Source organism: Takifugu rubripes, chromosome 3 (assembly GCF_901000725.2).
Source record: "Takifugu rubripes chromosome 3, fTakRub1.2, whole genome shotgun sequence".
Lineage (NCBI taxonomy): Eukaryota > Metazoa > Chordata > Actinopteri > Tetraodontiformes > Tetraodontidae > Takifugu > Takifugu rubripes.
In genome coordinates, this window is record NC_042287.1 from 10,111,301 (window position 1) to 10,136,308 (window position 25,008).

Sequence of the window (25,008 nt, forward strand, 5' to 3'; positions counted from 1 at the left end):
CCAGACAGAAACTGGCAGTCAGCGATTTTCTTCCGCAAATGACTGACACAGCCAACATACTTTACTACTATAAAAATCCATTTAATTTCTTATATCAAAAAGAAATAGAATCATAACAAAACAATCAGAGCCACAAATATCCATGTGGCCTTTGGCCACCAAAAGAAATCATCCAACTGAGAAAGACTGATTTTACAGGGTGCAGCGAAAACCGAGAAAACAGGAGCAAGATGGGGAAAATAAAAAGAATACAAGTGACGAGGAAGCCAGAAGTTCATCTAGGGTGTGTGTGTGTGTGTGTGTGTGTGTGTGTGTGTGTGTGTGTGTCAGCACCATGCAGTGAATGATATGGCAGGCATGTCTGATAAGCCCAGTTCAGAAGCAGCACAGTGAGAATCGGACACAATGATCAGCGAAACCTTTACAGACCAGATTCCAGTTTGAGTGGCGGGTGGTTGGCTTGAGGAATGCAAAGGAATCAGAGGAATGACCATTAGGAAGCTTATCAGTCCCCTTTCTCGAAAATGCACTTAACAATGAGCATTAACCTAAATTACACGTCCATGTAATTAGATACTATAAAAAGAAGGGTGGGGGTGTCCTCACTCTTCCTCTGAAGTACGTACCATCAGACGGCCCTCGCCGAAAAGAACATGTACAGTCGAAATATTGAGTTCTCAGCTATCGGTTGTGGATCGTCCGTCGAAAACAACCGCTAAATTCACAGACGCTTGCCACCCCCCCCCACACCCCGAAAATTAAAACAAAACAAAAGAAACAACTTTCTAGTTACAGTTTTAAAGCACAATCCGGCTCCTGTCAGTGTCCTGCAGTAGGCTTTACCAAGGCCACGGATATCCATCCCAGACTCTTCATCCTGGAATGTGGACTTTAATTACAATCATCTTCATCCAGCACACTCGCGCCTCGCTCCCATCACACTGACGACTCCATCAGAGAAAAACTGTTAAAAAGTACAGACTGCTATTTGTTATAGATGTGTGTATTCCTGGGTACATTTTCAAGACACTTTGTTAATAGGTTTATATATATGCAAATATATAACTTTAGTCTGTGCAAGGAGGTATAAGACAATCACTTGAATGTGGTTTGTGTGTTTGCAACAACAACAGACGGTCTGCCATGCCGAGTCCTCAGCGTGTGCACGTGCGGTATCAGAACACACTATTTCCTTTAGACCACCAGCAGCAAACACACGCACACACACAGGTGCACATCACGGTGAAGACTGAGCCCAACCAGCATCCAGGAAGCATCCGTGATGAGCACCGGCTCGTCTCTCGCCTGCGGACAATCGGCATTGTTTTGTGGGACTGAACATTGTTTTTTCCACCCCTCTGTACATTTCATACAAAAATAAAAACGTTAAAATTATCCAACTGCCATCTCTCTTATCTTTTACATTTGCACAGAGGTAGTGGCTATACGTGTGAGGGGGTGCCAGGGGAGGGGGGAAGCTGTGAGGAGGTGGTTGGCAAAATTAAAAACTAAACAGATTTCTAGAAAATGGTTCCGTTTTGGCGCCGGAGGGATATTTTTTTTTTTTGTCAAAGAACAAAATATAATACTGCAATCACTTAAAAAAGTAGTCCTTCATTTTATACATTTTATACAGTGTTCCCGCTTTTTTTTGTTGCTTTTCTTTTCAGTTGGTAAAGGCAAAAGATGAGAGAGAGAGACAGAGAGAGACAGAGAGAGTGCGACGGCTCGGTCGGGCGGGCGGGGCGGGGCGGGGCGGGGCAGTGTCGGAAAAGTTCGAGTCACGTGCAGCTCTACGCCAGCGGGTCGCTCATGTCCTCGTCGGCCTGGGAGAGGAGCTCCTTCTTTTCGTCGGTGCTGGCGAGAGAGTTGCGGCTGTTGTGGGCGCCCATGTAGAGCGTGGCGTACACCGGGTTGGTGAAGTTAGTGGGCTGCGGGGCACAAATCATTATCAGAAACCATTTGGTGTTTTTTTTTAAATTGGTCTAGCAAAACTGATATCAGCCTTGTAATAACGCTAATCAATATTACACTTTCCTAATATAACAAAGTGCTTTTGCTTGAAATTTGTATCTTTTTTACGGATTCATCTCAATGTTCTGCTACTTGAAACTTCCACTCCAAAAAAAAAAACAAAAAAAATCAAAGAAAATTTTTGTTTTAGAGTGGGTAAATAGCCTCATAATAATTTAAAACTCAGGTATTAGGGATGACTTTTGAACAGTTCTTTGTGACATTATTTACCTTGTCAGGGTCCAAAGCAAAGTCTGAATCTAGGAGCTCCCCTGCGTCGTCATCAGGGTCCCCTTCGTAGATTTTATAAGCAGGGTTTCCGATCTCCACATTCATGGCTCCGTTGGTCATTCGGTGGTGCTGGAATCCCTTCGCTCTGTACACAGACGACAGAAATGATTAAAGACCCGACCATTACACCCTTGTTACAGGGCGATCTTTGGCTATTTTTGAGAGGCCGCTGGAATCAAATCACTAAACTTCACACAGGTACAGCAACACACAGTCAACACAATCACAGCAACGTATATTTTCTTAGGTTCTCAAATGACCTTTTAACAAAAGGTCATTTGGTCAAACCCGGATAACATGTTCGTGTAGGAGAATGTTGGGTTTTCACAATGAACAGGAATGCTTTCCCTTGATGCACACATATTCAAGCACAGGGTATCAGCCTAACATGTAGAAATGTCAACAGAGAAGACACATAGAGGCAGTAAGCCTTAAACGTTTCAGTTATCTGTGCATCATCGGCAAAGCTGCTTCAGTTACAAGATGAAAGATCCCGTTGCATCGCTGGGATACCCCGTCAGGGACCGACAGGAGATAGCAAGCAAGGGACACACAGATTTTTACACAGATGGACAGAGTGGACAGGTGAAAAGACAAAGAAGCATCAATATGGATAGATATTAGGGGAGGGAAGGAAGGCTTTATGGGTAAACAGCTGAGTTATGTAACCCTATGAAGTTACCGCGAGGATTGTGAACAAGATTTGCCTGGCCATAGAGACCTGGGAGACAGGAAATAGGTGATTATAAAAAAGGAAAAGCAGGAAATAAAGAGGAGAGATAGCTTAGCTGTGAGATCCAGAAGAAAAAGAAAGGAAAATTGGCTCTTCGAGTATAAAAGCCGAGTCTCACCCTCGCATTCTTCGCTTATACCATAAGATGGCGCCAACCGCCAGCATCGCCAGCAGCAGCAACAGAAGCACGGGGACAACAATGGAGGTCGTACCTGCACGAGAAATAACAAACATTAGGAAAAGAAGCAGCAAGAGGCTGGTTTTTTTTTAAATCAATATAGTCTGAACTGTGTGACTTACTACCACTGGAAGCAGAAGAATCCACAGGAGCTGCAGCAATTTCACACCTGTAGCCGCTCCATCCCACAGGACACCTGTACAGTCACACAGTGAAGGTATTTCAACACTCTTCTGCCAATTCATACAAAACATTCTCTCTACAGCCCAGGTGGAAGATTTTATTTTCTAATCATAAACGTCCACTCAAGAACCTCTTTTTCTATATATGATAAATTAGTCTTTCAAAAACAAGCCTAAATAAATTCCACAGCATGGGCCATTTTGAGATTATTTCCACCTTTCTTTAAATATTTTAGGCACACAAATACCGCACTGTGTGCTGATATATTTGTCTTACTTGCACTGAGGCAGCAGAGTGCGACTGTCGACTGAACACTGTCCTCTCGAGCAGTAATTCAAGCAGGTATAGCAGCTGGGCTGGATCTGACCATTGGGACAGCTACAAACACAGTTTTTGAATTAATACGTTGCACAAATTGCCCTTCACAACGATCCTATTGGTGTGCAAAAGATGTACCTGCAGGTGACTTCGTTTGTAGGGGAAGTGGAACACTTGCCCGTTCCACAGAACTGACATTTGTCCAGCTCGCACTGGTGTCCAATGTACTTACTGGAGCACAGGCAGAGTTTGGTGCCATTGGAGGTTTGTAAGCATGTTCCGCTGTTGTGACAGAACCCTTCACATGTAGCTGCGGAGAATGGGGAGCACAGCAAGTGTAAAATGGGTTAGGGTTAGGGTTAACTGGGAATACAGCGGCAGGACATATGAAAACATGTCACTTACTATACTGGCACTGGTCTCCTTGGTACTCTGAGGGGCAGCTGCAAGTCGGCTGGTTGCCTGTGTTGACTGAGCAACGGCCTCCGTTCAGGCAGTAGTCCTGACATGTCTGACGGCTACAGGTGGGACCTGTGAAGCCCTTCGGGCATCTGCAGGTTGGTACACCTGAAGCAATAAATACAGTATGAAGATCTAAAACTCAAGCTGATTTAACGCAGGCAACAGCTATTCATCCTTTTATGTGGATGAGGGGCGCAAGAAGACATTGAAATGTACAACACCTCTACCCTCTGGGGTGTCCTTACCTGCATGAGAAGCAGTGCACGTTCCTCCGTTCTTACAGTAGTCCCTGCACTGGTTGATATCGCACCTGTCCCCAATGTAGCTGGGTTGGCAGCGACACTTGGCCACCTGGCGAGCGTTAAGGAAGCAGCTCCCGCCGTTCAGACACTGGATATCACAGGGCTCAGAGGGAGGAGCTGTGGAGAGAATTCCATGGTGATGAATCTAAGCCTCCAAGGGTGTGCATGAAGTTTGTGACGCTGAAGCAGATTTGTTTTGGTGTCAGTCTTCCACCAGGGGTCACTGTTCCTGCCTACAGACTTCAACACATTGAGAAAACACAGACAAAAACCAAAAGACTACTGGACTCCTCCTGTTCATCAGCTTCTTTAATCACTTCTGGTGGCTGCATTCAGTCTGGTCCACCATCTTTGCAATTTTCAACTTTGGAAGCAGATCATCATCACACTGCATCCTGAACTTCACCTTTGATCCCTTAGCATCAGCGGTGTAGCCCAGCATGCCGCGGTGCATCAGCAAACTTACAGAATGGGGACTGTGTGGGTTTTGGCCTCTCCACGCAGGTGCCGTTATCGGCCACATATTTATTTGGGCAGGTGCACACCGGTCCGCTGGGGCTGAGCAGACACAGCCACTCGCATTTCTTCCTGTCACATGGGTTAGTCACTGCACAGAAAAATAAACAACACAAAACGAGGTTTGCGAGACTCAAAACATTCAACACCGTGCTGGGTGTCGCATTGTACTCACTCTCTGGCTGCTTGTAGCGGTGGTGGAGGACTATATCAGAAGCGTGGTTGATGCCTGTGGTGAGATTCTCCATTGTGCCTTTGCCAAACTTGTTCACCCGGAAGACAATGTTATTGATATAGGTGACGCCATATATGTAGTCCTCAAATATGTCTATGCTGAATGGATGGAGCAGATCTGGACGACCAGCAGAAGCAATCGGTTAAATAGGAACAAACAGGTATTAACTATTTATTTTGTGCGGGAACAACTCAACTGTTTTTGATGCCGGATACAGCGATAACCGGATCAGAACCGTCCAGACGAACACTGCCGATCACTGAGAGTTTAGCATCAGCCCAGTAAAGACGCTCGTTATAATAGTCCACTGCCAAGCCTGCGGAGACAGCGGGAGGGGTTAGAGATGTGGCGAATGATAACGGCTGCCTGAAAACTTTAATATTGCACTGACCCGTGGGCCACTGGATGTTCTCGTGGACCAGAGTTTGTCTCAGAGTACCATCCATTGCAGCTGTCTCTATCTTAGGATGGTTCCCCCAGTCCGCCCAGTACATGGTACTAAAGGGAAAGAATAGCTGTGAAATAAATGTTGACATGCTACGACATTTGACATTTTTAAAAACCTCATCTAGCTGTCTCACCCTCTCTGTGGATCTACTACGATGGCGTATGGCTCGTCTATCATCCCAGAGATGAGGGTCTTGCAGTGCTGGCCAGACATCTGAGCCACTTCGATAACATCTCGACCGGAGTCAGTCCAGTACAAGTTACCAGCCACCCAGTCCACAGCTATTCCACGAGGCATCTTCAGCTCCTTAATCTGGATACGAGATGTTTGAACCACATTTTTGTCTCTATAGATTCAAGACAATGCGTTCCACATCATTACTCAGCGGTACCTGCAGGTCAATGACCCGGCCCTCGCTCTGCCTTCGGTTGCGGTGAGAGTTGGACGATGTCGCTGACAGGGACGGTCCCTGGAGCTCATAGGTGGAGATGCGGCCGGTGTGCCAGTTGGTCCAGAAGATGCGGTTGGTCTTCACGTGCACGTCCATCGCGTCGATGCGAACGCTGGCGTCACCCTGGAAGGTCTGCTCATAGCGCCAGTCTGGCATGCCGGGGTCCAGGCTGCGGATCTCATTATCGTCGGCTATGTAGAGGATCTGCCGGCTGCTGTTTATGTCTGGAAGGCAAAGAGACGTGGTCACGGCGACAGCTGTTTTTAAAACGAGCCTTAAAAAGAATCCAAGAAGCGGTCCTCACTGTCAGCCTTGCAGGTATCGCTGATCCTGGTGAAGTACTTGTGGCAGCTGCATTTGTAGGAGCCTTTGGTGTTGTTGCAGATGTGGGAGCACACTCCAAACTGCAGACATTCGTTCTTATCTAAACACAAACAAAGGCTCTGTGAATCAACACGCATTAACCCAAACGGGACACCATCCTAACGGTGCAGCGTACCTCCGCATGTGCGATGTCCTATCTTCTGGAAGCCTGCTTTGCACGAGCAGAAGGAGTCAGTGCCATTGGTGACGCAGTGGGCCTCATCTCCATCACCACACTGCGTCCTGTTGCTCCTGCAGTCGGTCAGTTTGGTGTCTGAGCAACACAAGTGGAGCATGTGAGCACTTTGAGATGTAAAATGACCCTCTGTGTGATCAAAAAAATAAATAAATCTGCAGACCTGTCTTGCAGCCAATCTCATCCGAGCCAAAGTCCTCGCAGTCGTTGAAGAAGTTGCAGCGCAGAGTGGAGCTGATGCATCGGTTGTTAGCACACAGGAACTCGTCCTTCTCACACGTGGGAATGGCCGGTGGGATCTCTGTGGCCACACATTAAATGTTTACTTTGCAGCTGAGGGAAGCCCAGATTTCACTGAAGCATAAGAGAATCCAACACTTACGGCAGTTCAGCTCATCCGAGTTGTCACCGCAGTTACTGACGCCGTCACACCTCTTTGACACTTGCAGACACACGCGATCATTTTGGCAGCGGAAGGCTCTGGTAGGAGGACACTGGAACTTCCCTGACAGGGAAAAAAGACAACATGCAAATGAGAAATCTTGGCATCAGTAAAATACAACCTTGCAATCGACAGGTCCACAGCCACACTCACTGCACTCTTCAGGGTTCTCATCAGAGTTGTCGCCACAGTCGTCCTCGCCATCGCACTTCCAGGCCAGAGGTTTACATAAAGTGTTGTTGCACTGGAACTCGTCTACAGGACAGTGACGTTCAGCTGGAAATAATGGAGAGAAATTCGTTTTTCAACGTTTGCTGCAGATTAAGAAACACAACACCTGAACCCTAATAGCTGAATGGCTGTATTACCATTCACGAACAATAGGGGGTGTCAGAAAATCAAATATATAATTCAAATACAGGGACTTCGCTTACTAGCACTTCCACAGTTCTCCTCATCACTGCCATCCAAACAGTCGGGGTCGGCGTCACACCGCCAACGGATGGGGATGCAGTGTCCATTGTTGCATTGAAAGTGGTCGATGTCGCACTTCAAATCACAGCCGTGCTGAAATCATCACAGGTACAGGAGTGAGCTTTTCATCCCTAGATACATGACATCTGAGGCAAATCTCACATTCCCGAACCTCGTCTGACCCATCGGCGCAGTCGTGATCGCCATCGCACTTCCACCTGCCGGCAATGCAGCGACCATTTGTGCAGGCGAATTCGCTTTCGGAGCACTGCCGGGGCACTGAGGGAGAAGAAAAATGTTAAGACACATCGAATAGTGACGTTCTTCTGAAAAAAACAAACTGCAGTATCAAACAAGAACAAGGATCCAAGTAACAACAAAAACAAACAAAAACATAGAAGAGGGTTGGGTTGAGAGAATGAAACTTGCACCATAAATCTCCAGAATATTTCGTAGGTTGATTTGATGGATGGTTAAAGTGTGTGACCCACGTGGTGGCAACAAAACCAGTAAAGCTTTGAGCCACAAAGTGGAACTGGGAGGTACAGGAATTTGCCAAACTATTTGGAGCTCAGCTTCAGTCTCTCGGAGGCAGGTGGGGAACACAGATGGACGGAGCGTGAGGGTGGAAACACAGCGGGGAGGCGACAGAATATGGGAGCACTTCGAGCTGTGAAGGCGGAGCAACTCACCTCTGATTCACGCCGAGGGGACAGTATGAAATCAAAACGAGCATCAGATGAAGTGAGATGCACCAGAAATGACAGCGAACGGATGTTAGTGCCGAACAAGTGATTTCATGAACAACTGACGTCCGAGTGCGTTACCAGCGGAGAGAGGTGCAGGACATGAGTGTAAGTGACACCGGAGGAGGTGAGACAACTGCTGACGGACAGAACAGGGGCCGCGTCCCCCACAGCAAAAGTGACACCTACTGCATTTGTCTTCGTCCGAGTTGTCGCCGCAGTCGTTGTCGTAGTCGCACTGCCAGCGGCCGGGCACGCAGCGGTTGTTCTTACATCTGAACTGGTACGGCTCGCACGTCCTCTCAGCTGCAAGGACAAATATTAAAAGATGAAAAAAAAAACCCCAGAAGATTTAACTGCACTCGCGATCAAATGTCAATGTCTCCTACCGCACTCTTCTTTTGGCTCGTCGGATGCATCGCCACAGTCGTCCTCGCCGTCGCACTTCCAGCGGGCGGGAATGCAACGTCCAGAGTCTTTACAGCGGAATTCGTCCACACCGCACGTCATTTGGGCTGTAGGGGGGGGGGCAAATGGGCGGTTGGTCACATCTGAGGGTTTAGGGTGGTTTGATAATGGAAAACGCTTAACAAAGCAGCGGCCTTACTGCAGTTGGCGGGCTCGTCTGACCCGTCGACGCAGTCGTTGTCGCGGTCACAGACCCAGACTCGAGGTATGCAGCGCTTGGTGATGGCACACTGGAACTGGGTGGGTGCACACGTCACCTCAGCTATGGGAGGAAGTAGCAGAGGTAAAGCTATTGGGGCAGATAGGACACGGAATATAGAACGCGGGACTTTACGCACGGCAGTCCTTCTCGTCCTCGCCGTCTCCGCAGTTGTCCTGGCCGTTACAACGGAAGATGCCTGGAATGCAGCGGCTCGGGTGGGAGCACTTGAACTGGCTTGGCAAACAAACGTGAATATCTGTAGACAAGGAGACAACATTTTCAGTGAATGTGTGGGAAATTTTAAATGAGGGGGTCGTTATGGGACCAGGTTAAAGAACGTACCGCAGTTAGCCTCATCTGAGTTGTCCTGGCAGTCGTTGTCTCCGTCACAAATATAGGCCGGGTTGGTGCAGATCCCTGTGCCACACTGAAACTGTCCTGGCCTGCATTTGAACTCAGCTACCATGAGGAGAACAATAAAAAAAACCTCTGTCAGGATGACACTGAACTCGTCCCTTGATACTAAATCATATCCGTGAAGCGTATCTATTCTAATCTCTCAAAGACACTCACGGCAATCTGCAGGCTCATCCGACCTGTCGCCGCAGTCATCCTCCGTGTCACACTTCCACCAGAAAGGAATGCATTTGTCGTTCTTGCACACAAACTACATCGGGAAGAGGGAAAAGCTTCCATTATGGAGTTATGACAGATCAAAGGTGCGCCACATTGGAGCCGGTAGATGTTCCAGTTGGAGATCCACAGTTGGTAAGCACAACCGGAGTGACACAGCTGCTTGAGATGAAATGTTTACCTGGCTGGCCGTGCAGTTGGACATGCACGTCCGGTGATCGCTGGCCAGGTAGAAGTTGGTGGGACAGGCACACTTGTAGCCTCCGCCGGGCGAGAGGAGGCAGAGGTTACTGCAGCCGCCATTGTTGGTCTGGCATGGGTGGTTGAGTACTGATAAAATATAAGACAAAAAAGGAAACAAGTCAGCCTCAGGCCTGCAGGGGGTCTGACATCTGGATGGGACAATGTCTTTACGGAGCCTTTTAAATGTTTTTTGGGTTGTCTTACCCTCAGGCTGGCGGTAGGGGTGGTAAATGTGCACGTCCATGGGCCGATGCAGGGTGCTGATAAGGGTGGTCTTATTGGTCCCCTGAGTTTTATGAGCTCTGTTGATGGACTTTGTCTCCCAGTCGGTCCAGTAGATGTACTCTTCAAACAGTGTCATGGCAAAGATGTGGGGGATGTCGTGGTTGAGAACTGCAAAAACACCATGCAAACATTCCATTACCAACGCCAATCCTAATATAAGAATACCACCATTAAATAATTCCCACAATCAAGCAGATGTGCATTTGGTTTCCAAGGTGACGCAGGTGTCCCAAAATAAAAATGCCGCACTGTTCAAGGTTCCACAATATGCGCGCGTTATGTAACAGATTTGATGCTTCATTAGGCTTCACACGGTAACTGCTCCCTTTCATCATCCATATAGCTCATGTGTTTGCTCTTATGTGTTATGGAAACACACCATTAGTCTGTGTTGTAAAACACAACGATCAGTCTACATCACACATGCATGGATGAGAAAACACAAGAACCTGACACTTGGTGTTAGGATAAACCTCCTGTCATTGTGCTAAGCAGTTAGCCTAGTGGGAATTTAAAACATTAGTTACTAATATCAAATGTTTATTATCTGGTATATGAGTCAACCTTTGGTATCAGCTTGGACTGTGGTATTAGCACAATGCCCCCTTTGATCCATCCTTATCTGAGTTCAAACACAGCGCGTCCTACACTGCAAACACATGCAAGGCCACGCCGGTGTTTGTATGTGTCAGAAGAAATACGAGATGCCACTCGTATTTGCCACACAAGCTGGTCACAGCAATCGGATCAATCTGCTCCATCCCAGGTTCAGTGTGTCTTACCTGTGTGTCTGTTCGTCCCGTCCAGACTGGCAAATTCTATGTAGTCCTCTCTGGCATCGGCCCAATAGATGCGATCATTAATGAAGTCCAAGGTCAGCCCATTGGGCCAGGTGATCTTTTCCTCCACTATGACGCTTCTGTTGGTACCGTCCATCCCGATTCTCCCAATGTGAGGGCTGTCGCCCCAGTCGGACCAGTACAAGTACCTAAACAGAAGGATCTAGTGTTATCACACGTACAGCTCCACACCTCCAGAACCAGATGAAGATAGAAGATGTTCCTCCTCACCCGTAGCGCACATCCACAGCCAAAGCGCGCGGCTCTCTCAGGCCGCTGTTGACCAACACGGTCCGATAGGCCCCGTTGAGCTTCGACACCTCGATGGTGTCCCGGCCTTTGTCGCACCAATACAGGTTCCCGCCGACCCAATCCACTGCCAATCCATCTGGGTTGCTAAGAGACGTCCGGTGCAAAACCTGTGGGAGCAAGTGGTCCCAAACATGACGTACTGGTTACAATGGTTTAGAGTCCCAGTAAGAGTTGTCGACCGACCTCCATGCTGCTGCCGTTCATACGCATGCGTCTGATCATGCTGCCCTGAGTGGTCACGTCCGTCCAGTAGATCATCTGCTCCGCATAGTGGAAGTCCAGCGCCACCGCATTATTCAAGCCCTGAAATGGGGGCAGCAGTTAAAATGAGCCCGGGGGATGGCGGGGGGGCGCAGGCGCCACGTCGCCTCTGCAGGTGTGGGTCTAACCTGTTTGATCAGTGTGTAGTTGGAACCGTCCAGGTTGAGTTTTCTCAGGTAGTACCGGTTGGCAAAGATCAAATATGGTTCTTCTTCTACAGATAGGGCGAGAGAGACGTGTGCTCAAACAGCATGTGCACACCCACAAACACACACACCCACACACACACCCACTGGAGAGGATCTCACCTGAGGTGGACTTGCAGATGGTGGGGTCGTTGGGGCTGAGCTCAAAGCCATCCACGCAGAGGCAGTGGAAGCTGCCGTGGGTGTTGATGCAGCGCTGGGAACAGGGGTAGGTGGTCGTGCACTCGTCTATGTCCACGCACGTCCTCCCGTCGCGCTTCAGCTGGAATCCGGGATGACACCTGCACTGAAGGCAGAGAGGGCAAAGGGAAAAAAAGGAGAGAAACGTCACAATCTCACAGTCGAGCGGATGATCCGACGCTTCGCACTTTGGGGTTTTGACCTTTTTCGAGAAGCTGCCACGGAGCTCGTGTCAGTCAACGTGATTTAAGGTTTGTTTGTTTCTAAATTTAACGCACAGATTAAAACCAAAAGAGAATGCCAGAGAACCCAGAACCATTCAGTTGAATGTCACGAGTGGAACCAGAAAAACAGAATCTTTTTACGACCTGGAAAAGCTAAAACAGTAGATCCATGTAATTAATGACAACGATCTCTGACGGCTTTAACCGGCTTTACCTTCACCACATGTAACCGTGTGGCGATCGTGCACACACAAATGGGTGTTTCTCATCTTAAAACAGGAGAGTTCACTCAGAGTTCAGGCTGTTCTCGTGCTGCCTCCAACTTTAAAAAGGAGCCAAAACATAAGTTACGTAACCACATGCCTGAAACGAGCGCTTTCCAACTTATACTCCACAGCTCCCACATGACTCACCACTAATAACACGCACCCCCGTTTGTTTGGGAGGTAACCGCACGCCAGCTGACTCGCCGCACGTAAACGCACCAGAACTGAGAATTAGATGGCTAACCTTGTAGCCGATCTTGAGGTCGTCGCAGAGCTGCGAGCATCCGCTCAGCTTGCTGTTGAGGCACTCGTTGATGAAGCAGTTCAGCTCGTCGGAGCCGTCGCCGCAGTCATCGTTGCGGTCGCACAGCAGAGTCTCGTTCAGACAGTTGCCGTTGCGGCACATGAAGGCCGAGTCGTTGCAGGCCCGCTCTGAAAGCATCGACAGGTGGCGTTAACCTTGAGCGGCTCCAGTCTGATCCTTGTTACACTGATCGAAAGAGGCGGCGTTTTGGTGAACTCTACCAGAGTCGGTGCAGCGGGGGTTCTTGGGGGCCTCATCGGAATGATCGTGACAGTCAAACTCTCCATCGCACTCCCATTTCTTCTGGTTGAGGCAGCGGCCGTTAGCGCAGCGGAACTCATCCGGCCCACATGTTGGATACTCTGCCACATAAACACAAGGTATTAACTCACAATAATAACAGTAGTTCATTATTTTTAACGTCCATATCATCACAAATAAATATCGTTAAGCTATTTATTTAGGTTGTCAAGAACATCAAACTTTAGTTTGAAAGGAGCTGACAACAGGACGAGGGGAATCCCCGCGAGGGAAAAGCCTGCGCGCTCACCACATTCCGGGGATTCGTCGGAGCCGTCGGAGCAGTCCACGTCCAGGTCGCAAACAAAGTGCTTGGGAATACACTGTCTGTTCTGGCACATGAACTCATTCTCTGGATCACAAGTGCTGTTGGTGTACACTGAACGCGGAAAAGACAAACATGTTTTTAAGGAACCTGGACCGGGGAATTTCTGGGGATTATTGTTAAGTGTGGGTTTAGCATCCCGCTTACTGCAGCCAGCTTTAACACTTTCATCGGCGCCGTCGGGGCAGTCCATATCTCCATCACACTTCCAGCGCTGAGGCACGCACATGTGGGAGCCGGGACACTGGAAAGCCTCCGGGCTGCAGGTTTTGGATTCTGTGATGACCACATGGAAAAAGCTGCATAATGTCTCGTTCTTTTGTTGTTTACAGAGTGGAGAAACTTAAACGTTGGTGGGTGCCAGTAGCGTCACTTACTGCATTTCTGGTCCTCATCAGAACCGTCGCCGCAGTCATCGGAACCGTCACACACCCAGTGGGAGGAGATGCAGCGGTGGTTTGCACACTCGAACTGGGTGGACGTACAAAATTTGTCTGCAAAGGATGCCAGAAAGAATTTATTTAGTCTTTTATCCCATCCGCCAGTCATGTTTTCCATGTGGAATGAGAAGCTGGATGAAAAACTGCGTGTTTTCAAGAACATTAGAGGCAGACTGACCGCAGTGTGTCTCATCGGCTCCGTTCTCACAGTCGTTCTCCTTATCGCACGTCCAGCTCATTGGAATGCAGCGGCCACTGGGGCAGGCGAAGAAGTTGACGGGACATTTAAGCTTTCTCTTGTCTGCAAGAGATCGGGGGGGAGAGACGTGAGATACGAGCTTTGACGACTTCGCCAAAAAGCCTGTAAAAGTGAGTCAGCCGACCTGGGCAGCTCCTCTCGTCTGAGAAGTCCCCACAGTCGTTGTTGCCGTCACACACCCACGAGGACAGATAGCACAGAGTTGTTCTCTCACAGCTCTGGAAGGACGCGCCTTTCACTCCCAGGCGGAAGAAACGAGAACAGTCGGTGGATTCTGAAGGGAGCGAAACAATCCCACATTAAAGAATCACATTAAAACAACTCCGATTATACATTTTCACACCATCCAACCAAAATCAATAAGTCCAGGTTACTTACGGCAGTTCATCTCATCACTGGCGTCCTCGCAGTTGACCACCTGGTCACAGCGGCTGAAGTTGGAGATACAACTGCCATCTTTGCACTGGAACTCTCCTGGTTTGCAGAGAGTCACTAACAGGAGATGCACAGTTTAGCACATGGAAGTGACACTTTAATATGTGGCTGTCAAAGTTGATCAGAAACAGCTAGCAGAAGCCGCGCCTACACCTCCTCTTTGGAATCTTAAATGGTTTCCATGATAGCTAATTTGTTGAGATGATGTCAGAACAAGGGAAAGGAGAAAAAGAGATTTCTCTGATCACTCACTGTTGCAGGGAAGCTCGTCGGAGTGATCCCCACAGTCATCCGTGCCATCACACCAGAACTGATGGCCGATGCAGCGACCATTGATGCAGCGCCTGTAGCCTTTCTTACAAATCCGATTAGCTGTAGAGCCCAAGCGTAAATTCAGTTTCTTATACTCCAAATGCTAAAAGTACATTGATGCTACCACCCAAATTAACTGTTATAAATTAATTAATTGTCCCTTTGCTTAAGACACGATGACCTGCGTTGTTGGACCTCAAAAACTCACCACAATACGACTGCTTCTCATCAGACTTGTCCTTGCAGTGGGCCATGCCGTCGCAGGTCAGGCTGTAGTTGATGCAGTCGCCGTTACCGCACTCGAAGTCGTCAACGCTTCCACACGACATGTTCAGCGCTGACGGGGGGGACACGTGGGAAACTTAAACAAGCCCCGCTTTTAAGAGCAATCATCCCCACATAATAAAGGATTCCCACTTACAAGAGCAGGTGCTGTCTTCCAAAAGCTGCCTGTCGCCACGGCAACTGCAGTTGACGCGTCCATCCGACGTGGGCAGACACAGGTCTTGGCAGCCTCCGTTGTTTGTTCGACAAGGTGAAAACTCGCCTGAAGACATGTGACCAAATGTTACTACCTTTACCAACCCGTTAGTTCCTGTTGCATCTACTAGCGAGCTAGCATCTGCTACAACCACTTCCTGGAAATGTTTCCAGTTATTTTTCTCTCTATTGAACACCTTTAACCTGCATTTTCTGACCTTAAGCTCTCGCTGAGAAATACGTACAGTTGTTGGTGTCATTCGCCACAGCGACAATGCCCATTGGCTGCTGCGGAATGTCGGCACGCAGCACTTTCATGTCTCCTCCCGTGTATTTGTCAGCCCTCAGAACCGCCCTCCGCACCCAGTCAGTCCAGAAGATGTAGTCGCCGTAAACAGCCAGACCGAAAGGATGGACGGGCTCGTTCTTCAACAGTACCTGCAGCGGCAACATTCAGGTGTGATTTCTCTCACACCAGTCAACATCGTTCAGGAAGAACAGCCAAAGATCTCACATATCGGCTGCTCCCGTCATATTCACAGCGCTCGATCTTGTCCAGCGTGGCGTCGGAGAAGTAGAGTTTCTCAGCTCGGTGGTCGATGGCCAGGCCGTTGGGGGTTTTGATGTCACTGCCGATGATCACGAGCACGTTGGCTCCATTCAGAGAGGCCCTCATGATGCTGGGCGCCTGCTCGTTCCAGTTGGTCCAGAACATCAGACTGCGGAGGAAACCGACATGTGACGTTCCTGACAGGGCTAACTTCTAACATCGTGGTTTATTATGTTAAACTGAAGCACTCACTCCTGACACTCGTCCAGCACAAAAGCTCTGGGGTGGTCTTCGGTCGACATGGAGACCACAGTGTCCCGGTTGTAGGCTATGGTACGGCTCTGGTCCACTGTGTGCCGAGTAATGGTGGATGTCGTGTAACTGGTCCAGTAGAGTGTGTCCCAACCCCGATGGTACGCCAGCCCCTCTACTGATCCCACGTCTGTGAAGCAGGAAAGGAGGGAGGGAGGATAGGAGCTTAATAAGACTCAGAAAAACTGATGAATAACCACTATAACCGAGCAAATCACCAATAAAATAAATAATTAACTCTATCTTCATCTGTTCTTAATGAAGGACAAAGCATGCAGAGAGGAAAGTTAAAAAAAGAGTAGAAAGTAGAGGCGGAACGACACAGAGCCCTTGTGTTTCGCTCTCGCTGTTCCTGGAGAGAGTTTAAAGACGAGTATCACCCTGTCATTTCATGGACGACTGCCTGTACACACAAACAAAGCTCCCTGTAGACGGTGTCATTCTACCAGCGCCTTGTTTTTGGGAAGAAAACTGCTGTTGAAACAGGTTAAGTCACTTTAGAGTCAAAGGTGAGGAGCAGCCCTCCGTTCCTGTTTGCTTTTCCAGAGTACCAGAAGCTCATTCTTCTTCGAAAGCAAACGCAGTTAAAGTGGAAGTCAAAGACGTGATCACACCCCCCCTAAAGTAGCATCTTATGCAACTCAAAGTAAGTCAAAGAGTTACATTTCATCGGTGCTGTATATCTCTCCATCCTTCGGTCCTCTTTCAGAGACGCTGGACACCGAGGGAGAGATAATGTTGCAGTCTGGCTGACTCCAGGGTGTGCATCCATCTGTTCCCCGTCACAATGGCAACCGCATTTTATGGCGACTTACGCCCATCAATAAAAAGCCAGAAGACTCCACACCAAAGTTTGCTGTTGGCTAAACTACATGATTGCCATTAAATAGATGTTCTGGATGAGCGACAAAGAGCCAAAATGACCACAAATCAATGCAATTTAAAAGCCTAATAAGCTCTAAATAGCTAGCAAATGTAGAGTCAAACACACGTCGAGGTATTATCGCGGCTGGCATCTACACAACATACAGAACTGTGCACTTGAGTAGCACTGATGAGGTTGGGGTGGATCGAACCAGGAGTGTTATGATAAATCTCAATAAGCCCTGCCTTTACCTGGATCAGCTCAGCCCCTTCTTACTGTGCAAACAGCATTTAAAGCTGCCCTGAAGATCACGGCCACTGACAGCAGAGCCGCTCTGATTACAGCAGCGGCCGGACTCCAGGAGACACCCGAGAACACGGCCTTTTTATTACAGGTCATTAGAACAATTGCTCCTTTCCTCCTTCATGCTAGCTGCTGCCGACTCCGCTGGGGGAAATCTGCCAGACGGACGTTTATGAAGAGCCTCTAAATGGACGGGACGCCTCCCGCTACGGTGACCACTTAGCATCGAGTAGCATCGACTGCTTTTAAAGTGGAACATCTGATACCAACCCTGGGGTGACTTCTTCCTCCATTGCCTGATTTCAAGGAATCAATACAGGAAAATGCTGCACCGGCAGCTCTGAGCTACGCTTTCTTGGATAATGACACTTACAGGTGCAGGCTGGGGAAAAAATGGTGTGGGAGGACTGCTCAAGGTCGGGTTATCCTTTATAAAGGAATATATTATACCTGTAAGATGTGTCTGGCTCTGTGAAATCACTCCTGATTGCTGACAACATACTGTAATTCATCTGATTTCAGTCAAGATCAGTGAAGATGATGTGATTAACCCTTTCATTAACTGCAAGAGCCATGAGCTGGAGTCAGAGCTAGAATGGAGAGACGATGCGTTGGTGTTCTGATGTTCTTCTATTCATGACCCAGCCGACTGTGAACACATGGAGCAGCAGGTAAACGGCAGCGGCCCCGGCCAAATTGGCAAGAAAGGCGACACGCTGATTAAGACTTTGATTCCCATCCTGGACGGTCTGATTTTAGTGACGGGTCTGGTGGGTCAAACCCTGGTCATTGTCATCCTGACCAGCAGGAGGAAGAAGGAGAGCCAGCCGCCTCACAGTACAGACACCCTGCTGCTGGCGCTGAGCGCAGCCGACCTGCTGCTGCTGCTCTGCCTGCCCTTCCACACCTCCGCCATCACGCTGGGCTTCTGGCCCTTTGGCAGCTTCATGTGCAAGGTCATCAGCTTCCTGGGTGTGGCCTGCTCGGCCGCCTCGGTCTTCACTCTAGCGGCGTTGGCCGTGACCCGCTACCTGACGGTGGTGCACCCGACCTGGACATACCGTTCCAGAATGCACCGGCGCATAAAGCTGACGGTGGTGCTGCTCTGGATCCCCGCCGCAGCCTTGGGAGCGCCGCAATTCGCCGTCCGAACAGTGACTGAATCCAGCTCCGTGTACTGCTTCGCCTTCCTGTCGGACTTCAGCCAGCTGGTCTACAGCACCGCCCTCTTCCTGTTTGGCTTTGCTCTGCCGCTGACCGTCATTGTGCTGATGTACGCCAAAATCTACTGTTTCCTACGATACGCAAGGCTGATGGGGAACGCGCCACGCTTGGAACGCTACCAAAGCCAGGTGACCCACACCTCGGCTCTCCTGGTCCTGATCTTCACCCTCCTCTGGCTGCCCTCCTATGCCCTCATGTTCTCTTTCATTGGTGGAACCGTCTCAGGCTCACCGGGATACAACACTGTCGCCCTCCTGGCCAGATTGTTGGCGTCCTCGGTCGCGGTAGTGAACCCCATCCTATACGGGCTCATGTCTCAAAAGTTTCGGCGGGATTTGCTGCGGCTGGCGAGAGGACGCTGGGCGTGGTGCAAGAGCTGCCTGAATGGTTGCCCTCATTTGATGAACAGGGACATGGTTCAGCCGTTTGTGCTGGATACGACCTCAGAGAGAGGAGCAAACTAACAAAACACTCCAGTGTCGGTGTTACACTACAGATTCTGGCATTAGACTGGTGATGGGATGAAGATTTTACTTTTACCTATAAAGCTATAATACACTATCATATACTTTAACATCAATAAACATAAGAAAACTTATATGTATTGTTTTTTTCCTGCCAAGGTGTCACCAGGGTGGCCAAGAGGCTGCAGCTGTTTGTGAATCTGTGTTTGTGTTGTCAATACCTGTAAGGATGGCTGCGTTAAAGCGCTGGGGTGGTAAAAGTTAATCACTAACCTACTAAAGAGCAGCTAAAGCAGGAAGTAAAGGCAGGGTCGAGGGAACGGTTTCAGCGTTCTGAGGTGTTGAAAAGAAGACTCCCTACTTACTGTCGACCACTATCTTGCGGTCTGTGCCGTCGTCGTTGATCTGCTGGATGTTGCCGAAGTGGATGTCGCTGAAGAAGATGCGGTTGGAGCCTTTCCCGCCGCCGCCGTGGTAGTCGAAGCTGAGGGCGATCACGTTCTTCATGTGGTCGGGGTCCTCGAACGGCTTGATGGGCGCGTTGAGGTTGTACTCATCAGACAGGTGGATGCTCTTCAGTATGGTGCGCTCCGAGTACAGCAGGTAGCCGTCGTAGTCGCGGCAGCTGCGGTTGTCCTCCGCCAGCATGCCGTGGGCGCAGGCGCAGGTGCGCTGGCCGTTCCCTCGGAAGAGGCACAGCTGCTCGCAGCCGCCGTTGTTGTTCCTGCAGATGTTGGTGCCTGAGGAGAAAGCATCAGATTTGTGAGTGTTCTGAGGACATTTCTAATTGACTTTCACAGTTGAGGGTTCGGAGGAGTCTCGCGACCTTGCTGCCTGGCCTTGTTGAAAACCTTGATGTCTTTGAGCTGCACGCCGATGCCGGTCCTGAGCTGCACGGCATCCGTGGCGTTGTCTTTGCTGCCTCTCTTTATAGAACCATTTGCATGAGTCCTAACAAAAAAAAAAAAACATCAGGAAAATAAAAACATTCAACTGAAACAGGAGTCCAGTTACTGTGGAAAGCAAATATGGTCAAACACCATCTAATACTGGATATGGGATTATACATCCCATTCCTGAAAGACAACAACTGGCAAAATAACCTATGATTTATGGCTCCAAAAGTTATTATCTATAATTAGATTTTTTTTTCACTGGTGATGAATAGTGTTTACAAAACAACAAGTTAGGGACCATGAAACGATTCCGTGAGGAAATCCATGAACCACAGAACCGACCTGTCACTCCAGTAAATGTGTTCCTCAAAAACAGACACAGCAAACATGTCCATGTTGTTGTTGGCCAGCACCAGCTCCCTGTTCTCCCCCGTCTCCAGGTTGATTCGCTCAATCTTGTCGGTCCTGGCGTCGCACCAATACAGCAGACCCTCCTGCAGGGACAGAGATGAATATTATAGCATCGTTACGGGAAAACCACGTGTGTAACAGCTTAACTGCACAATGAGGCAAATTAGTGATGCCTCATTCAACTTTATTTTATTTTTTTAAGGCAGTGGCTCCAGACAAATATACCATTACCATTTAAAGACATGTTTTGGTTGCGCTAATCTCAAGCTCACCTCATAATCAATGGAGATACCATTAGGCCAGCTGATACTGACGTTGACCAGAACAAACCTCTGGCTGCCGTCCAGCCTTGAACGCTCAATACGAGGGTACTGACCCCACTCAGTCCAGAAAAGATACCTGCACGGCGTGACAAGCAAGGGTTAAAAGTGCAAATATAGCTGTGGATACAGCGCAAGGTTCCATGGGAAGCAGCCCCGCTAAACCCTGCAGACCTTACCCCTTGCTTGGGTGTACAGTGATTGCTCTCGGTTTGTCCAGCCCCTGGGAAATGACCACATAACGGAAGGAGCCGTTCAGTCTCGCCACTTCAATCACATCAAATCCCTGGTCGGTCCAGTAAATATTGCCTGCAGAAGTACAACAATGCAGACGTACTGCCTCTTCATCTGCGCTCGGGCAAACATAATTACACTTTAGTGCTTTAAAATAAGAATCAGTGATGACTCTGACCTGCTATCCAGTCAACCGTGATGCCCTCGACCCTGCCAATGCCGTTGGTGACCACATCTTCTCTCCACGTCTGGTCTCTCTTGGCCCTGCTGATCGTGCTCAGACCCATGTCCACCCAGTAGATGGTGTCGTTGTCTGAAGGAAATGAGAGGACCTTTGCACGTCAACCATTTTCCAAGGCCATGGAGGCCTTAAACAAAGCCAGGTAATGTCCTCAAGTATCACTCACCAGCGTGAAAGTCGATCCCGACAGCCAGAGAAGTACCAGACACGGGCACCAAGGCGTCAGATTTGTCTGCCGGGTCGAGCGGAATTCCTCTGATTCCCTCGTGAACAGAGAAGAGCAGGAAGGAGCCCATACCTGCTCAGAGACAGCAAGATTTTGTCTTATGGAGACGTCGCATTTCGACAGCATGCGCGACTCTGGGCACCAGCCTTACCCTCGCAGGACTGCTGTCCAGATTTCAGGCTGTAACCGGCGGTGCACATGCAAGCTCGGCTCGTCGGAGAGGTGGGCAGACACAGCTGGGAACAGTCTCCATTGTTGTTACTGCACAGATTGATTCCAGCTAAAAAGGAAGACGTGGTCAGTGTCCATTTCTTAATAGATGGATGTGATTTACGCCACTCCAGTATCCTCCAGTATCATGCTTTCTTACATTTCTGTGCACTCTCATCATAGATCCTCATGTGCATCATAGGGGAGGTGTTGTTCCTCATAACCTTCCAGTTCCCTCCATCTTTTTTGTCACATGTTCCTATCTGGTCACTTCCCTGGTCGGCCCACCACAGCTTGTCTCCTGTAGTCAAGGAAATGGATTTGTTGATTATCCCTCCACCACTGCTTTGTTATATTTAGATGTTGACCTTAGGAAACCAGGCAGTTACACCGCTCAGTTATAACGTTTCTTTTTTGACCTTACCCATAATAGCCAGTGCTGTAGCTTTGGAAAGTTTGCCTTTAACACCTTCCAGGATCTCCAATTTCATTCCATCCAGCTGGCAGCGGTTAATGGCCCCATTTCCTGAGCTGATCCAGTACAGCTGCTCTCTTTCGTAGTCAATAGAGAGGCCTGAGGGGAAGAAAATCAACAATAATATCATGCATACAGATCTCCTGTCGCTGTGGCTAAAACTTTTTCCCCCATTAGGTTATATGTCTGCTCACCCACTGGTCCTTTTTGACTGGTGAAAAGTGTGGTGTGGTTGCTACCATCCATGTTAGCCATGCTTATATTGTCACCATCAGTCCAGTACAGCTTCCTGGAGATCAGAGGACATTAAAGAATTAGCTTACAGACAGGCTCGGCCATTAGTTCCAACTTAAAATAAAAACGTCCATCCCAAACCCTGAAGTGAACACAATGCCGAGAAAAGGACTCACCCCAGAATGGGATGCAACACCAGACCATGGGGCTTATCTAATCCCTGGATGACGGCATTTTTGAATGATCCATCCAGTCTGGCCACATTGATCTGCTTCTTATTGGCATCATAGCTGGTCCAGAAGAGGTTTCTGGACACCCAGTCTACAGCCAGCCCGTGAGCATTAGGAAGGTCTGTGGAGATTTAAAACCACAAACTTGAGCGTGTGATCTAATTTTGTGGTGTTTAAAAACAGAGACGTCAACTCTTACCAGCGGAAACCACCGTCTCCACCCCTGTGCCGTTAATGAAAGCTCTCTTTATCGTCTGGGTTCGGACATCCGACCAGTAGATGCGATGCTCCACGGCGTCGTAGTCAACCGCAGTCACGTTGTCGATGTCTGGCACGGTGAAGGAGATGATGTAGTTGTAGTAAGGGTTGTCAATGTCGACGCCACGGATCTCGATCTGGCGAGCGTACAGGAGGAACTTCCGAGACTCTGGAAGAAGCCAAAGAAGAAAAGTGTGAGAAAAACAAAGAAGCTGGTCAACAATGATGCCATTTTAGTTAGACTACGCAATTTTTTTTTATTTTTTTTAGGTAAAATTGCGTATGTGGCGATCTTTCGCATGCTCACCTTCACAGGTGCGTTTATCGGGCTGCAGCTTCATGAGGTGGGGGCAGGCGCAGGAGAAGGTCTGGTTGAAGTTGATGAGACAGAGGTGGGAGCAGGGACTGCTGGCACATGGGTTGGGAGCTGAACGGAAGGACACAAGGCCAAGGAGAGAAAGAGCCACATTTTTAAAAAAAAGTAAAAGCAGAAGCAGGAAGTTTTAGAGGAACTCTGTTTGTGGGAACTACAATCTCAATTTAGCTGTGCAGTGGCGCACCTCCTCATAAGCCCTTCCTAAGAGGAAAATATTGCAGAAACTTTGGAGTTTAGTGCAGAGCTAAACATTTTTGTGGGCAGGGTAAAGAAAAAAGAAAATCGATATTTTGCCCAAGGCGGGGCCGAATAAATAAATACAGAAAGTTTTGCTGCTAAAGTGTGCAGCACATTTTGTTTTCACGAATCCTCAAACTTTTCAGATGCAGCTGTCGATCAAAATACAGTGCGTTCACTTTTTTCCCCCGTGAGGCCTGGACAGCATGGCGGTCGACATGCCCACTGACTTTTCAACATAAAGGTGATAATTAAGTGTCACTGAACAGCAAAGACACTTTTCACAGTCTTTTTGGTAACAAAAACCTCGTCGATCCTGAGCGTGTCCATGAGATTTAACGCATGACATTTCAGTCACAGGAGAACGGGTTGATTTCCCACCCAGTCTTTGGCAAATGTCAACCGGCGAGGTGACTTTTTGATCAACGGGGCAACGGGAGGCATCCCAACCGCTGCTGGTGCGACGAGACAACAAGTCTCACAGATCTGAAAGGTCAGCTGTCTTCAGAGAATGGGAGCTGTGAATCAGTGGGGTCACAGTGAACCTTGAGCTGCAGTAGCAGCCATTCTGCTTCGAATAGGGCTCAAATCCATCAGACACGCTGGGTCAGGGGGATAAACGTGAATTGTGAGCGCTCTCTCTCTAGGTGCGTTTTTAAAGATGCGTTTGTGTCCAACGTACCCTGTGGTTGCCTAGACGGGTGATAAACCTGCAGGTCGAAGGGCTGTGTGTTGGTACGCTGCACCACAGTGACGTTATGTCCCGTCCACTTGTTTGCTTTGGCCAAAGTGTTGGTTCGCCAGTCGGTCCAGTACACCTCCCCTCCGTACATGGTGACAGCGAAGGGATGGGACAAATACTCATGACCCCGTAACACTTCAATCAGCCCAGAGCCGTCATACATGGCAGAGTAGATGGCGTCAGACCTGCAGGGATTAAGCCAGGGATAACGGTCATCAGCTTTAGAGTACTCTACTCTGCATGTTGGCTTACATAAGCACATCTGCATGTTAATTAAAAGATTAGAGTAAGAAAAACGGCACAGTGTCAACACTGGATATGCCACCTAGCATCAATCCAGACGATGCGTCTTTCCATGTAGTCCACAGTCAGTCCATTGGGCCAGCCACCACTTCCTGTTTCCCTGTGGATGGTGCGTCTGCCTTCGCCACTCATGGATGCGGCTTCAATCCTTGGTAGACTAGCATCCCAGTCTGTCCAGAATAGAATACTGCCATGGGAAACAAAAACATCCGTTAAGCATCTCCTCAGTTTCCACACTCAAAACAGTAGTGTATACACCTGGAAGGTGATAAAATGTTCAATATTTAATAAAAAATGGTTAGAACATTCTCACCCATCTCGAGGGTCTAGGGCAATGGCTCTCGGGTGCTCCACCTCCCCAGCCAACAGGGTGGTCCTCATAGTCCCATCCAGTTTGGCCACCTCTATCTGGTCCAGGTTGCTTTCCACCCAGTAGATGTTTCCCGCAATCCAGTCCACAGCCAGGCCCTCTGGAGTAGCCAACCCATACTGGATCACCACCTCGAAACTGGTCAGAGCTGAAGGAGCAAAACAAAGAATTTGAAAAGCTGACAAATATCTGTTATGCTTAT

At 48.7% G+C, this 25,008-nt stretch overlaps 1 protein-coding gene across 1 annotated transcript in view; it reads right to left on the reverse strand.

Annotated features, from left to right (window-relative positions):
* Positions 1 to 60: 60 nt before the first annotated feature.
* Positions 61 to 25,008, reverse strand: part of lrp1ab (low density lipoprotein receptor-related protein 1Ab) — a 59,308-nt gene continuing 34,360 nt past the window's right edge. Inside the window, exons 25-89 of the mRNA XM_011621880.2 lie at positions 24,750 to 24,954; positions 24,459 to 24,623; positions 24,074 to 24,318; positions 23,086 to 23,205; positions 22,720 to 22,947; positions 22,467 to 22,641; positions 22,251 to 22,345; positions 22,006 to 22,155; positions 21,742 to 21,882; positions 21,523 to 21,651; positions 21,312 to 21,443; positions 21,083 to 21,217; positions 20,850 to 20,979; positions 20,623 to 20,749; positions 20,282 to 20,433; positions 19,870 to 19,994; positions 19,409 to 19,783; positions 16,128 to 16,317; positions 15,840 to 16,044; positions 15,571 to 15,763; positions 15,267 to 15,392; positions 15,054 to 15,182; positions 14,786 to 14,905; positions 14,477 to 14,590; positions 14,223 to 14,372; positions 14,018 to 14,140; positions 13,777 to 13,893; positions 13,547 to 13,675; positions 13,325 to 13,453; positions 12,996 to 13,136; positions 12,715 to 12,902; positions 11,903 to 12,086; positions 11,723 to 11,808; positions 11,517 to 11,636; positions 11,253 to 11,440; positions 10,965 to 11,170; positions 10,102 to 10,290; positions 9,836 to 9,984; positions 9,595 to 9,688; positions 9,364 to 9,480; positions 9,158 to 9,277; positions 8,959 to 9,081; positions 8,741 to 8,866; positions 8,541 to 8,657; positions 7,778 to 7,884; positions 7,566 to 7,698; positions 7,285 to 7,407; positions 7,072 to 7,194; positions 6,853 to 6,990; positions 6,630 to 6,767; positions 6,435 to 6,554; positions 6,071 to 6,354; positions 5,813 to 5,991; positions 5,623 to 5,729; positions 5,428 to 5,547; positions 5,172 to 5,348; positions 4,947 to 5,087; positions 4,424 to 4,597; positions 4,122 to 4,283; positions 3,855 to 4,026; positions 3,675 to 3,776; positions 3,338 to 3,411; positions 3,156 to 3,249; positions 2,245 to 2,389; positions 61 to 1,931 (exon numbers count right to left, since the gene is read on the reverse strand). Of these exons, the coding sequence (XP_011620182.1) occupies positions 1,794 to 1,931; positions 2,245 to 2,389; positions 3,156 to 3,249; positions 3,338 to 3,411; positions 3,675 to 3,776; positions 3,855 to 4,026; positions 4,122 to 4,283; positions 4,424 to 4,597; positions 4,947 to 5,087; positions 5,172 to 5,348; positions 5,428 to 5,547; positions 5,623 to 5,729; positions 5,813 to 5,991; positions 6,071 to 6,354; positions 6,435 to 6,554; positions 6,630 to 6,767; positions 6,853 to 6,990; positions 7,072 to 7,194; positions 7,285 to 7,407; positions 7,566 to 7,698; positions 7,778 to 7,884; positions 8,541 to 8,657; positions 8,741 to 8,866; positions 8,959 to 9,081; positions 9,158 to 9,277; positions 9,364 to 9,480; positions 9,595 to 9,688; positions 9,836 to 9,984; positions 10,102 to 10,290; positions 10,965 to 11,170; positions 11,253 to 11,440; positions 11,517 to 11,636; positions 11,723 to 11,808; positions 11,903 to 12,086; positions 12,715 to 12,902; positions 12,996 to 13,136; positions 13,325 to 13,453; positions 13,547 to 13,675; positions 13,777 to 13,893; positions 14,018 to 14,140; positions 14,223 to 14,372; positions 14,477 to 14,590; positions 14,786 to 14,905; positions 15,054 to 15,182; positions 15,267 to 15,392; positions 15,571 to 15,763; positions 15,840 to 16,044; positions 16,128 to 16,317; positions 19,409 to 19,783; positions 19,870 to 19,994; positions 20,282 to 20,433; positions 20,623 to 20,749; positions 20,850 to 20,979; positions 21,083 to 21,217; positions 21,312 to 21,443; positions 21,523 to 21,651; positions 21,742 to 21,882; positions 22,006 to 22,155; positions 22,251 to 22,345; positions 22,467 to 22,641; positions 22,720 to 22,947; positions 23,086 to 23,205; positions 24,074 to 24,318; positions 24,459 to 24,623; positions 24,750 to 24,954 (9,653 nt within the window). The 3' untranslated portion in view covers positions 61 to 1,793. The remainder of the gene's footprint in view (positions 1,932 to 2,244; positions 2,390 to 3,155; positions 3,250 to 3,337; positions 3,412 to 3,674; positions 3,777 to 3,854; positions 4,027 to 4,121; positions 4,284 to 4,423; positions 4,598 to 4,946; positions 5,088 to 5,171; positions 5,349 to 5,427; positions 5,548 to 5,622; positions 5,730 to 5,812; positions 5,992 to 6,070; positions 6,355 to 6,434; positions 6,555 to 6,629; positions 6,768 to 6,852; positions 6,991 to 7,071; positions 7,195 to 7,284; positions 7,408 to 7,565; positions 7,699 to 7,777; positions 7,885 to 8,540; positions 8,658 to 8,740; positions 8,867 to 8,958; positions 9,082 to 9,157; positions 9,278 to 9,363; positions 9,481 to 9,594; positions 9,689 to 9,835; positions 9,985 to 10,101; positions 10,291 to 10,964; positions 11,171 to 11,252; positions 11,441 to 11,516; positions 11,637 to 11,722; positions 11,809 to 11,902; positions 12,087 to 12,714; positions 12,903 to 12,995; positions 13,137 to 13,324; positions 13,454 to 13,546; positions 13,676 to 13,776; positions 13,894 to 14,017; positions 14,141 to 14,222; positions 14,373 to 14,476; positions 14,591 to 14,785; positions 14,906 to 15,053; positions 15,183 to 15,266; positions 15,393 to 15,570; positions 15,764 to 15,839; positions 16,045 to 16,127; positions 16,318 to 19,408; positions 19,784 to 19,869; positions 19,995 to 20,281; positions 20,434 to 20,622; positions 20,750 to 20,849; positions 20,980 to 21,082; positions 21,218 to 21,311; positions 21,444 to 21,522; positions 21,652 to 21,741; positions 21,883 to 22,005; positions 22,156 to 22,250; positions 22,346 to 22,466; positions 22,642 to 22,719; positions 22,948 to 23,085; positions 23,206 to 24,073; positions 24,319 to 24,458; positions 24,624 to 24,749; positions 24,955 to 25,008) is intronic.